This window comes from Otolemur garnettii, unplaced genomic scaffold (assembly GCF_000181295.1).
Source record: "Otolemur garnettii isolate 467f Iridium unplaced genomic scaffold, OtoGar3 scaffold00184, whole genome shotgun sequence".
Taxonomy (NCBI): Eukaryota; Metazoa; Chordata; class Mammalia; order Primates; family Galagidae; genus Otolemur; species Otolemur garnettii.
Window position 1 is genome coordinate 2,833,746 of NW_003852579.1, and position 14,540 is coordinate 2,848,285.

At 42.4% G+C, this 14,540-nt stretch overlaps 1 protein-coding gene across 1 annotated transcript in view; it reads right to left on the reverse strand.

Moving 5' to 3' along the window:
• Positions 1-8,856: 8,856 nt before the first annotated feature.
• YTHDF2 (YTH N6-methyladenosine RNA binding protein 2) overlaps positions 8,857-14,540 on the reverse strand; it is a 38,355-nt gene continuing 32,671 nt past the window's right edge. Inside the window, exon 5 of the mRNA XM_003800768.1 lies at positions 8,857-9,701. Coding sequence (XP_003800816.1) covers positions 9,678-9,701 — 24 coding nt within the window. The 3' untranslated portion in view covers positions 8,857-9,677. The remainder of the gene's footprint in view (positions 9,702-14,540) is intronic.

Below are 14,540 nucleotides of genomic sequence, written 5' to 3' on the forward strand. Positions count from 1 at the left end.
AAAAAAAAAAAAAAGAAAGAAAAGAAAGGATAGAGGATAGACTGCTTGAGCTCAGGTGCTTGAAACCAGCCGGAGCAAGAGCGAGACCCTGTCTCTAAAAATAGCCAGGCATTGTGGTAGGTACCGGTAGTCCGAGCTACTCAGGAGGCTGAGGCAAGAGGATCCCTTTAGCCCAAGAATTTGAGGGTGCTGTGTGCTATGATGCCACGGCACTCTACCAAGGGCAACAAAGTGAGATTGTGCTTTAAAAAAAAAAAAAAAGAGTGAGAGATCAGTAGACTGACACAGAGCTCAAGCAGGAGGAAACATCACGGATAGGGTGGTTGCAGTGGGTTGGAGAAACTTTGATGATGCTGCATTTACTTTGGAAGCATAGCCAACAGGTTGTGCAGATAGATAGAAGGTGGTTTAACCTCATAGACTACACAGCCTACCTCCCTCACTTCCCAAATAGGCCAAACCTAAAGACTTGCTCACCATAGGTCACAAGTGCTCCAAAGTGATGGATCCAGGCCAAGGTTTCTGACTCCCACCCCCATGTTCTTTCACCATAGTAAAGCAGGAGTTAGAATTTCAGAATAGAAACATTTTTATTTATTTATTTATTTTTAGAGAGTCTCTCCCTTTGTCACCCTCAGTAGAGTGCTTTGTTGTTACAGCTCATAGCAACCTCTGGCTCTTGGGCTTAAGCGATTCTCTTGCCTCAGCCTCCCAAGTAGCCACAACACCAGCTATTTTTTTGTTGCAGTTTGGCCAGGGCCGAATTCAAACCTGCCACCCTCGGTATATGGGGCCAGCACCCTACTCACTGAGCCACAGGTGCCACCCAGAAAAGAAACCATTTTTAAAATGCTGTTAACCAATAATTACCAATATGTTCCATTTTTTAAATTGTCAAACAGCTCTTTGTTCGCTTTCTTGACTGCCCCCACCCCTCAGCATAGAAAGAAACCTATCTGGGGTGGGTGGACTCTCAGGTCCACTACTAGCTATTCTCAGCCCAGAGCATGAGGAGACAGGTAGCGTGGGAGATAGGAAGGAATGTAGGTAGGATGGCCAGGTGAGGCCTCACTGATGAGGTAACCTCTGCTGAAAAACCTGAAGGGGGTGAAGGAGTAAGTGGGCCTTGCAGATATACAAGGGAAGAGGACTTGGGGTGGGGGGGTGGCGATGCCACTGGGAGAAGATCCTCTGGCAGAACAGTGGGGGATGAGATAAGAACAAGAGTAGGAGTCAGATGGGTTAAGGCTTTATGGGGTGTTGAAGGTTTTAGTCTTTACTCTGAAAGGGAACCATAGGAGAGTATGAGCTGGTAAGTGATATGGTCTTATGTACATTTTCAGAGGAGTCCCATGCTGCTGTGTGGCAGACTTGTAGGATGCAAAGGCAGAAATATAAACTACCTAAGAGATTACTGCAATCTAGCTTGGTGCCCATAGCACAATGGTTACAGCGCCAGCCACGTACACCAAGGCTGATGGGTTTGAACCCAGACCAGGCCAGCTAAACAATGACAACAACTGCAACCAAAAAAAGCCAGCCATTGTGGTGGGCACCTGTAGTCCCAGCTACTCTGGAGGATGAAGCAAGAGAATCACTTAAGCCCAAGAGTTGGAGGTTGCTGTGAGCTGTGACGCCACAGCACTCCACCAAGGGCAACATAGTGAGACTCTTGTCTCAAAAAAAAAAAGAGAGATTACTATAGTCATGTAGGGGAGAGGGTGGTGACTTGGCCCAGGATGGATATGGCAAGACACAGTCAACCAAAAAGATATACTGACTACTATGATATGGGATATGAGAAAGGGAGGATTCTCCCAGGATTTGGTCTGAGAAACCACAAGGATAAGCTTGCTATTTAATCAGATGGAGCAGATGAGAAAGGAAGGGGTTTGGGTTTGCAAGTGTTGGGTTTGAGATGTTAGTGAAATCCAGTGGAAAGGCTGAGCTGGCAGTTGAATATACCAGAGTTCAGGAGACAGCTGTCCATATTTGGGAGTTGTTGGCACACGAATGGTATTTAATACCACAGGAATGGACAAAATCTATTGAGTGCAGACAGAGGATCAAGGACTGAGCCTTGGATCACTCTGACATCAAGAGGACAAAGAGCAGAGGAACCAGCCAAGGAGACTAAGTAAAAACAACCATTGGAATAGAAGGAAAATCAAGAAGTACGCGGTGCTAGAATCCAAGTAAAGAAAGGAGGAAAGAGGCATCAATGATGTCACATGCTACTTATAGGTCAAAAAGATGAGTACTGACAGTAAAATGGAATAGTGACCCTGACAAGAGCAGTCCCATTGGAATGAAGAGGATGACATCAAGCCTTATTGGAGTAGGTAAGATAGAATGGAAGGTGAGAAATGGAGCCAATGAGTAATAATTTCCTCTTTGGGTTTTTGCTGCAAAGAGGAATAGAGAAATGAGCAGTAAAGGATAGAAGAAATGGGGGAAACAACAGTATGTGCTGATGAGAATGACCCAATAGAGGTAAAAGTGTAAAGTGGGAAAGAGGGAGGTTTGATGGAGCCATCTTCTTGAGTTGAGGAGAGACTGAGATCTGATGCACAAGTGGAGGCATTTTTTTCCAGACAGAAATATGCATAGCCCAAGGTCATTGGTTCTCCAACACCAAGAACTTGTTAATGCACAGATGGACAAGCCCCGCCCCTAGAACTTCTGATTCTGTAGGTCTGGGTTGGGACCAAATTACTTACACTTCTAACAAGTTCTCCAACAGTGGGTGAAGATGCTGCTGGCCAGGTGACCAAGCTTCAAGAGATACTCATCTTTAATAGGTGGGAAAGCGGCATACATAAGGGAAGCAAATGCAATGAAGGGAGTCTGTGATGTTTTGTTCTGATTGCTTTAATTTTCCTCATTCTAGTCATTAACTCAAAGTAGAGATGGGAGAGGAAATGTTGGAGGTTTGAGGAAAGGGAGAAGTTATGAAATGGTTGTCTTGAGAGTAGAATGAACTGGGGTGGGGGGGGGGAAGACACCGATTTTCCTTCTGAGGTTGATGATTATGAATTTGAAATGAGACATTGGTTGAATGATTTTCTCCAGCCACTCTACACTGCAGGTGAGTGGAAAGATGGAGGCAAATGGGGTTGTGGCTTATCAATTAAATTTGATTAAGGAGCTGGGTACAGTGGCTCACACCTGTAATCCCAGCACTTTGGGAGACCAAGGTGAGAGAGTCACTTGAGGCCAAGAATTTGAGACCAGCCTGGGCAACATAGCAAGATACCTCCATCCCTATCTCTGCAAAAAAAAAAAACAAAAACAAAACTAATTTGATGAAGCAAGTAAAAGGGCCAGGGAGTTGATGGCACATACAAAGCAGAAAGGGAGGCTCCACACCTATGGCTCAAGTGACTAAGGTGCCAGCCACATACACCTAAGGTGGCAAGTTCAAATCCAGCCTGGACCCGCCAAACAACAATGAAGGCTGCAACCAAAAAATAGCCGGGTGTTGTGGTGGGCGCCTGTGGTCCCAGCTACTTGGGAGGCTGAGGCAGGAGACTCGCATGAGCCCAGGAGCTGTGAGCTGTGATGCCGTGGCACTCTACCCATGGGAACAGCTCTGTCTCAAAAAAAAATACAAAGCGGGAAGGGAGATTATGATGAACCATGAATGGCATTTAAGCCAGATAAGGAAAGAGATAAGGGATAAAGGAAAATGAAATACTTTTCTCAAAGGTGGGTGCTTTCTTCTCGAAGCCTTATCCAACTTGTTTTCACCTCTCACTTTTCGGGCTTTTCTTAGCATAGCTCTTTCTTCCAGCCACATACCCTACCTTATAGTACTTTTCTCTGTAGCATTTATCATTATCTGACAAATGTTTGTCTCTCCACCAGAATTAAAGTTCCACTGAAGGCAAGGGCTTTTTGTTTTCTAGTGTACTCTTGGTGCCTAGAACTGTACCTAGCACATAGCAATCCTTCTCTACAGTCTTCGCTCTCCTATCCTGGCCAGCTTCCTCTTCAACCACACACCCAGGACATGGTTCCACATCAAAATGTCTTGACCTGGAATGACATTCATCTACAAACTGAATGCCTAACTCTTCAGAAAAGCTTTAAGAAAGCAGAAACTGTAAAGTTTGGGTTCCAGTGCTTAAGAACAAGATTAGAAGAATGGGCTTCCCCAGGTTACCTTTGTTGACTGAGACCCAGGCCCTTGGGGCACTGCTCACCCCAGGATCCCAGAAGACCAGCCCTATTAGGTTGTCATGGAAGGAAGCTCTGGGTCCTTCTTTAGCAGATGGGAAGACTCAGAGAATCATGACTGGAGCAGAGGGTGGGTGGATAGGGGGATGAGGGAAGCACACCGTTCCATTTTTGTAAAAGAATATTGTGTGTTGGCTCGGCACCTGTAGCACAATGGTTAGGGTGCCAGCCACATACACAAGGGCTGGTGGGTTCAAACTTGGCCCGGGCCTGTTAAACAACAAAACGTCAACAAAAAATAGCTGGGTGTTGTGGAGATCACCTGTAGTCCCAGCTACTTGGGAGGCTGAGGCAAGAGAATCACTTAACCCAAGAGTTTGAAGTTGCTGTGAGCTGTGATGCCACTGCACTCTATGGAGGGTGATGTGTAGTGAGAAAAAAAAAATAAAGAATATTGTGTGCATATGCATATATTTAGGAAATCACATGTTACATATACCGATTTTATATCATAAAGTAAAAACAAAATTTAAGGTTTGGTTTAAGATACCAGTCTGTGTATAAAAAGGTGTACATAGAAACTTGTTATATATGTAACTGAACCACTTTTTTAATTAGAAAAGTGCTATTAGTTAAAATCTATTTAAATCTCTGTAAAAAAAAAAAAATACAACCAAATGGCTTCAGTGGTCATTTGCTTTGTCCAATAAGGAAACGTATGTACAAGCAATGCCCTGACAGCTCAGTCCCACACGGCTCCCTAAGAATGGAGCAGAGTACCTGTGATGGCCAAAGCTGTGGGAGAAAGTGTAGCAGACAGGGACGTGTGTGGTTTCCCCTGAGAGGAAAGCTAACGAGAAAACGCCAATTTAGAAAGAGTAGATGCCCCTCCTCTGGTCTTACAGTGCTCTGGGCATATCTCCTACAATGCCCAACTATTACAGAGTATTCTTTAAACTAAATTCCAAGACGACAAGAATCTTCATGTATTTTTCCCAGTGCCCAACAATCGTATCGACAGAAGCTCACAAAATACAGGCTGAATGACGAACCAGATGAAAAATCCACAAAGGCACACTCACGTGCAAACGGACAGAGCAGCAAAACTGGAAGTTGCTTTTTAAAGACCAACTCATTTCTTTGAGTACACAGCCACTACCGCCACCAGGTGGGGCTAAAAGCTTCCCAAGCGTTAGCCAGCCTGTTTGCCCATTATTGAAAAAGCAGTAAGCCGTGCAAGACTGGAATGTTAACTTTGCCTTGCTGGCAGCGTGGTGTGCGACCCCCATCTCCTGGTCCCTCAAGCAACCCGCTCACCTGGAAAGGTGAAAGGTTTGGCGCCGGACAGCCTTTTGCTCAGGCGCAGAAGCTACGGGGCGCGGCATTTTGAGCATGGGGCTCCTTGCAGACAGAGGCTTAGTTGGTAGTAAAGTGTACAAAACCAAGAGGCTGTGGCAGACTCTGAGGAGCCTGGAGAGAACCAGGCGCATGCAAGGACATAAACCAGCCCTCTTCCATCGGCAGGCGCTGCGCACACACCCTGCGGCCACCAAACCTCCAACCCTATGACCCCGCTGAGCAAGACGGGCACCCAGAGTACCCGGCCACAAGACGCCCCTGCAGACTGGGTCCCAGAGACCTAGAACCAAGGGCACAGAACTGCAACATGGGTCCCAGAGACCTAGAACCAAGGGCACAGAAAAGCCTAGGACCTTCTCCAATTCACTTAACCTCGCTGAAAATGGTTTATACTACAGCACTGCTAGCATTCCACATGCAAACTCAACAGCTGTAATTAAACACTACAGTTCTAAAGAAAAGTTTCTCGGGATAAGGAGCTTCACCAGCTACCCAGAAACCACTACCAATGAGTGATACTGTAAGAAATCAACATTGCATTCCAACACAGAAAACCTTGCAAACGGACTTAACAAACCTGAATCCTAGGGACACTTTTATTCTCTCATTTTCAGAACATTCATGATACAGACTAAAAATGATTTATTTTTTCTTTTTTTTTGAGACAGAGCCTCAAGCTGTCCCCCTGTGTAGAGTACAGTGGCATCACAGCTCACAGCAACCTCCCAACTCCTGGGCTCAAGCAAGTCTCTTGCCTCAGCTTCCCAGGTAGCTGGGACCACAGGCACCCACCACAACGCCCCGGCTATTTTTTGGTTGCAGCTGTCGTTTGGCGGGCCCGGGCTGGATTCAAACCTGCCACCTTAGGTGTATGTGGCTGGCGCCTTAGCCACTTGAGCCACAGGCACCGAGCCAAATGATTTATTTTTCAAATAAAGGCCGAAGTGGTAATATTCAAGTGCTATATTAGCTCCAAAATGAAAAATTTAAAACTTTAGTACAAGATCTCATACACTTCGTAATGAAAAATTAAAACTTTACTACAAGATTTCATACACTTCCCATTTCTAAAAAAAATTGAGCCTAGCACGGTGGCTCCCACCTCCCACTTTGGGAGGCTAAGGTGGGTGGCTCGCCTGAGCTAAGTTCGAGACCAACCTGAGCTAGAGCGAGACCCCATCTCTAAAAACAGCCAGGCAATGTGCTGGGTGCCTATAGTCCCAGCTACTCAGGAGGCTAAGGCAAGAGAATTGCTTGAGCCCAAGAACTAGAGGTTGCTATAAGCCATGACCTCAGAGCACTCTACTAGGGGCAAAAGTGAGACTCTGCCTCAAAATAAAAATTAAAGAAAAAATAAAAAATTGACAGTTGGCTCAGCGCCCATAGCACAGTGGTTATGGTGCCAGCCACATACACAGACTGGCAGGTTCGAATGCGGCCCAGGCCAGCAAATAACAACTGCAACAAAAAAATAGCCAGGCATTATAGCGGGCCCCATTTACTTGGGAGGCTGAGGCAAGAGAAATGTTTGAACCCAAGAGTTGAGGTTGCTGTGAGCTGCAATGCCACAGTACTCTATCTACAGATACTGTCTCAAAAAAAAAAGACAGTCAAGGTGGTATATACCTTTAAGTCCCAGCTACTCAAGGAAGCTGAGGCAGAAGGATTACTTCTCAGGTGCATAAGGCTGCAGTGAGCTGTGACGACACCACTTACACTCTAGCCTGGCAACAGAGTGAGACCTTGCTTCAAAAAAAACAAAACACAGCCTGGCACCAGTAGCTCAGTGGCTAGGGCGCCAGCCACATAACACGGGAGCTGGCGGATTCAAATCCAGCCCAGGCCTGCCAAACGACAACTACAACCAAAAACAGCCGAGCATTGTGCAGGCGCCTGTAGTCACAGCTACTTGGGAGGCTGAGGCAAGAGAATCGCTTAAGCCCAAGAGTTTGAGGTTGTTGTTAATGTCATGGCACTCTACCGAGGGTGACAAAATGAGACTCTCTCTCAAAAAAAAAAAAAAAAAAAAAAAAACAAACCACTGAACACTCAGGGAGGGCTATATAAACAACCTTGTTAGGGACTCCTCTAAGTTTCATAACAGTATTTCCTATATGTGCTATGAAAATACCAGGAAGCAATGGCTTAAACTACTGAAGTGCTAACATTTAAAATTTAGATAATTTGAAATTATGAGATAATCTTAGTCTCATATCCAACTTGAATCCAACAGAAAAACTTAAAATTGGTTTTGGGGTGGTGCCTGTGGTTCAGTGAGTGGGGTGTCGGCCCCATATACCGAGGGTGATGAGTTTGGACCCAGCCCTGGCCAAACTACAACAAAAAAATAAAAAATTTTTTAAAAAATTGGTTTTTATTTGATTGGCTATTTTCCCTTCTGAAAGCAAAATACTAAAAAAGCCTAACAGAGTACTCTAGAAGGCACAGAAATTTGAGCTAAAAGTGAAAACAATGATCTTATTGGAAAAACCAGCATCTTCAAACAGATGAAGATGGAAAGGATTCCCCAATTTGGAGGAAATGTATTTCAAAAAGCTTGACAGAAGTATCTAGGAATATTGTACTGGGCCTCTGGTAGGCAAAGAAAGGTTTTGGATTTGAAGTGTCAATAGTGATGCTAATTAGAAATCAGTATTTATTCATTTTATCAGTATCCTTGACTTTAGTAACCCAGGCTATGTAGAACAGAATGAATAAGTCATTTGAGAACAAAACTATCCAACAGTATTAAAACCCATTCCAAAACCTGTTCTTAGCATAGATGTTACCATACATTGAACTAGAATTGGAATATCTTAAAAGCTAAAAATCCTTAAGGCAGAGAAACCCCCAAACTTTGGGGTAAGTATGAACAAATGAAATGTCATTTCAGTTAATACGGTTCCCACAGACCCAACCCCACTAAAATTTCTTTTTCGGGGACCTGCACCCATGTGGAATACTATCTAAACCATTATTTTAAATATTTATATCCTTGATACTGGGCTCTACTGCCTTTGCACATAAGATAGCTGGCCAGATTCTATGGGAGTTATATTTAGTATGGTGCCTGGCACCTAACAAACACAAATATTTGTTGAATTAATGCTCTACCAATAACTCTGCTTTCTCTGAAAATTATCCAGAAATAAAGCATTAATATCAACACACTACATTTTGAAGAGGTCATGGTTATCCAGCCCTGAGTACAAGCCTGAACTAGTCCCTCTCAGCACAAACTCTCTAAATTTATACTCAGTATACTCCAATTTTTCATAATATACAGCAGACTCAAATAATACTAAATGGTACTAGAAGTGATGCTCAACAGGATCTCACGTTTATTGAGAAGTGATTAATGGTAAAAAGAAAGGCAATGCCCTTTCCTCATTGGCTGAACAAGAAACTGAAGAAACATTCACTACACGTTTTACAATATTTTTCTCTTCCAAAATGCATTTCTGTAAACGAGTTTTTGACCACTGTTCTTAGCTTTGAAATCAAATTAATCCTGACTTAATCAGTATAATGTACAGGAACAGAACATTTCTTAGGACTCTTAGTACTTTGAGTAACAAAGGGTCAGAGAAAATTGAACCACCCTTAAAGACACAACCTTGGGGTAACACTGTTAAATTCTCCAGGACAAAAATTCTTCATAAAAATGTTCTTCCAGTTTGGAAGGGAAAAATCAAATTCCCACTTTCTGGGGTGGATGCCCAAAACCTTTGCAACTCAAGTGTTCTCCAAGTGCAAATGTCAAAATGGGAGGAGGAAAGGGTTTAAAAATTAGAGAAAACTGTATGCACTTACGGACTTAAAAATCCGAAAAACATAGTAAAAAGACAAAAAACAAAGCATTATGCTTTGAAATCACAACCAAAGCCAAAATAAAAGGGACATTTTTCACCTAAACTATCTAGAGGGATTTTTTTAGTTTTTTCTTTTTCTTTTTTTTTTTTTTCATTTTCCAGTTAAGTCCTATGTCTTTTGTGGAATTCCAATACTTAAACTGCAGGTCTGCAATTGTCTCTTAAGTCAATGAAATTAAGAAAAAAGTCCTAATTCTCTTGAAGGTCATTTTTTCCTTTTAGGATATGCAGATGCAACCGTTGCTGCAGTCTGTGCAGAACTGCCTTTTATTTTCCACGACCTTGACGTTCCTACAGAGATAAGAAAAAAGGGAAATGGTTAGTGAGTTAAAACTTATCTAAATGTGCTTGTTTAACAATTAAAACTTTATAAAATAGCTCAAAAGAAATTTAATTATTTGTGCTAGGTAAAATACTCCTCACAAATAGAAACTGGCTTTTATGTCTTGTATTTGTAAAACCAAAACACTTAAACACCCCAAATAATGCAAAATTACTTTTGACATTCATTCATTCTTTGAGACATTCTGCTGCCCTGGCTAGAGTGCAGGGACAGGATTCATATCTCACTGCAGCTTCATATTCCTGGACTCAAGTAAAGTGATCCTTCCACCTCAGCCTCCCTAATAGCTAATAAAACAGGCCCATGCCACCACACTCAGCTAATTTTTTATGGGTATTTTTTGTTTGTTTTCCTGTGGAGACTAGGTCTCACTATCTCAAGGCTGGTCTCAAACTCCCAGCCTCAAGCGATCCCTCTCCTCCTTGGCTTCCCAAAGTGCTGGGATTAGAGGCATTAGCCAGCATGCCTGGCCTGTATTGTCTTTTTTTTTTTTTGAGACTAAGTCTCACTATGTCACCCTGGGTTGAGTAAGGTAGCATCATAGCTCACAGCAACCTCAAACTGTTGGACTTAAGCAATTCTCTTGCCTCAGCCTCCCAATTAGCTGCAATTCTAGGCGCCTGCCACAATGGTTGTAGTTATCATGGCAGGCCCGGGCTGGATTCGAACCTGCCAGCTCTGATGTTATGTGGCTGGCGCTCTAGCCCAAGCTACTTGAGCTACCAGCACTGAGCCTGCATTGTCTCATTTTTTAAACAAAGTTAGTTTCTCTCTATAAGGTACCATTTGTTTACATGCCACAAAAATGTGTTCAATTATGCCTCAAAAATCTATTTCTGGGGCAGCGCCCACAGCTCAGTGGCTAAGATGCCAGCCACATACACAGATGCTGGTAGGTTTGAACCTGGCCTGGGCCAGTTAAACATCAATGACAGCTGCAACAACAAAAAAATAGCTGGGCACTGGTGGTGGTGCCTGCAGTCCCAGCTACTTGGGGGAGCTGAGCAAGAGAATCACTTAAGCCCAAAAGTTTGAGGTTGCTGTGAGCTGTGACACCACAGCACTCTACCCTGTACGACAACCTGAGACTCTGTTGTTAAAAAATAATTTATTAGCTGCCTTAATTCCCCTAACCAACATCAAGAGAGCACCATACTGATACAATTCAATCTAACTAAACCATTCCACCCTAAAGGAATTTTGATGTGTACACACAAAATAAGCTTACATACAATAGAATGTCTGTAAGCTGACTAAAGAAATTGTAACAAACTGGTTGACATAAGGTAGTAGGCTTACTGTATGGATATGCAGATACGGTGTATGTCCAGTCTATGAAAATGAGCTCAACTTAAAAAGAGGTGGTCAAGGCAGGGATGTTGTCAACTATGGCATTCTATTGTATTTACAAGTAAAGATAACAGCAATCACCTTAGAAAGCATTAAGGATACTTAAGCATTCACATCAAAACATCTTGATAAATTTGGAACCAGTAAAATAACTAAATGATTCACAAGATTTTAAACAGTAGATGAAATAAAAACTTTTTATTCATTAACCAAAAATCTAGGCCAGGCACAGTGGCTCACATCTATAATCTCAGCATTCCGGGAACTTGAGAATGCAGTGAGCCAAGACAACACCACTATAGTCTAGGCTGGGCAACAGCGACCCTGTATCAAAATATCACCATAAAGGGTGTCTAAAGTTTGTGTGCAATTTGAAATTTAAAACTAAATTGCACGTGAACTTTATGGACATCCTGTATTGTAATAAAGTGTAGCCAGGTGTGGTGGCTCACGTCTATAATCCTAGCACCCCCAGAGCAAGAATGAGACACTCTAAAAACAGCCTGGCATTGTGGTAGGCACCTGTAGTCCTAGCTACTTGGGAGGCTAAGGCAAGCAGATTGCTTGGGCCCAAGAGTTTGAGGTTGCTGTGAGCTATTATGCCACAGCACTCTACTGAGGGCAAAAGACTGAGACTCTCTCTGAAGAACAAAAAAAAGAATTATCAATGAATGCTAAAACTAAAAGGTGGGCTCAGTGCCTATGGCTCAAGTTGCTAAGGCGCCAGCCACATACACCTGAGCTGGCAGGTTCAAATCCAGCCTGGGCCCGCCAAACAATTATGGCTACAACCAAAAAAAAAAAAAAAAAGCCAGGCGCTGTGGTGGGCACCTATAATCCCAGCTACTTGGGAGGCTGAGGCTAGAGAATCGCTTAAGCCCAGGAGTTGGAGGTTGCTGTGAGCTATGATGCCACGGCATTCTACCCAGGGGCTAGAGGCTCTGTCTCAAAAATAAAACTAAAGGGTGAAACTTTGATGAGAAATAAGATATTTACATAGTCTCAAACTAGTATTTCCCCACATATTAAAAGGAAAAAACAGTAACTTTATAGTGGAGAATCTGGCAGATAATATTTTATACAAGTGAGCAAATTTAACATCACCAATGGTATAAACAGACATAGTATATCTCCTATTATGATGCACTAGGAAAGACAACATCATTTGAAACAGTAAAGATTAAAAGACTTACAAGACAGAAAACCAAATGTTACTGTACTGGAACGTGAACTATAAAACTGCTATCAAGGACATTAGTACAACTGGAAAAAAGTCTGAGTATCTGTGGTTAGCAGTATAGTGTCAATGTTAAATTCCATGATTTTGATAAATGCACTGAGGTTATATAAAAGCACATCTTTGTTCTTAGAAACTATACACCAAAATATTTAGAAGAAAGTTCATGATGTCTGGACATTAACTCTCAAATGATTCCAGAAAACTATTACATACATATTCCCCAATGGCAAGACATTATACTGGTAAATCTGGGTGAGAAGTCTGAAAGTATTTCAAAATAAAAATAAAGGGGGAGAGTTTTCATGTAATCCCTCTGCAAAAAAGGTGAGTTCACTAAAGTTTTATTTCTTATTAACCTCTAAAATGTATTTCCTCAGACCTACACTAAAAGTGTATTTCATTTTTGAAAGGCTACTCAACCGCTTTCACAGATCTTTTAGAATGGAGAAGACAGAAGGTTCTATTGTCTTAAATGTTACAGGGGATCTGTGGTGGGAGCTAGTGGGGGCTGGCTGGAGTTGGCCAATCTAATTTAAGCTCCTGTTATGGAATATGCTAAAGGTCAAACAAAATCAATTATAAGGCCCAGTTAAATAGAAATCAGGCTAGGCATCTGTAGCTCAGTGGTTAGGGCACCGGCCACACACACTGGGGCTGGTGGGTTTGAAACCAAGTCAGGCCTGCTAAACAACAGCAGGGTGCCTGTAGTCCCAGCTATCTGGGAGGCTGAGGCAAGAGAATCACTTTAGCCCAAGAGTTTTGAGGTTGCTGTGAGCTATTATGCCACAGCACTCTACAAAGGGTGACATAATGAGACTCTTTGTCTCAAAAAAAAAAATAATACATACGTACATACAGATCAAACCCATAGCTAAAAGGAGTAAGATGCATTCCTGATCTGAAGTAGGCAAATAAGCGAAGAATAGAGAAAAACAGCAGAGAAAGACTTTACTAAGTTCATACCCTATCACAAAATTTCCACTAGGATAGTCATTCCTGATCTTTAAATAAATTTAAGCAGCACTGCACCGGCAGTCCCAGCTACTTGGTAGGTTGAGACAAAAAGATCTAAACCAGAGGTCCTCAAACTTTTTAAACAGGGGGCTGGTTCACTGTCCCTCAGACAGTCGGAGGAACGAACTGCGGGCCCCAGGACAAGTCAGCTGCTAAGCAGGACAAGGCAGTGGCAGCAAAAACACCCAGAGGGCCAGATAAATATCCTAAGTGGGCCACATGGGGCCCATGAGCCATAGTTTGAGGATGCCTAATCTAAACTTAAGCCCAGGGAGTTTGAAATATTTTTTAAATCAGTTTTCCAATTTAAAGCAGGGCTATATTATTAAAATTATCTTCTCATTCCCTCTTGAGTTTTTCTAGGTGCAAAAATGGTATTTCAATTGGTCTGAATTTCTGAAAACTCAAGCAGAAGGACCAGGATGAAATAAATGCATTAACTAATTATCTTTCCAACCACCTAATTCTCATAAGACAATAATTAATACCTTAACGCCTATATAGGATCAGAAGTAAAAGGCCTGAAAATATTCAGTCCCTGAGTAATAAATCTGACCAGTAATTTCTCAAAAACAAAAAGCAAGATAAATAAAGATCTGATATATAACTAAAAGTAAAATCTGAAAACACTAGCTCCAAATCAAATGAAATAGATTGCCAGGATTGACTATTCTCAAAATCATTCCTTGCTTCTACAGTAAAAAATACAACATCTGAACTGAATTTCCCAACAAAACCAATTCCTCAAAATACTTTGGAAATAATGATTTTGGCTGGTATTATATCAGAGAACAATTAGAAACATTTTTTTTTTGGAGACAGAGTCTCACTCTGTCACCCTGGGTGGAGTGCTATGGCATCATCAGAGCTCACAGCAACCTCAAACTCTTAGGCTCAGGTGATCTTCATGCCTCAGCTTCCCAAATAGCTGGGACTACAGGTGCACGCCACATCACCTGTAGTTTATCTATTTTTAGTAGAGACAGGGGTATCTCTTGCTCAGACTGATCTCAATCAAGCAATCCACCTGCCTTGGCCTCCCAGAGTGCTAGGATTACAGACATAAGCCACTGTGCTAGCCTTAGACAAATGTTTTTTTTTTTTTTTTTGAGACAGAGCCTCAAGCTGTCCCCCTGGGCAGAGTGCCGTGGCATTACAGCTCACAGCAACCTCCAACTCCTGG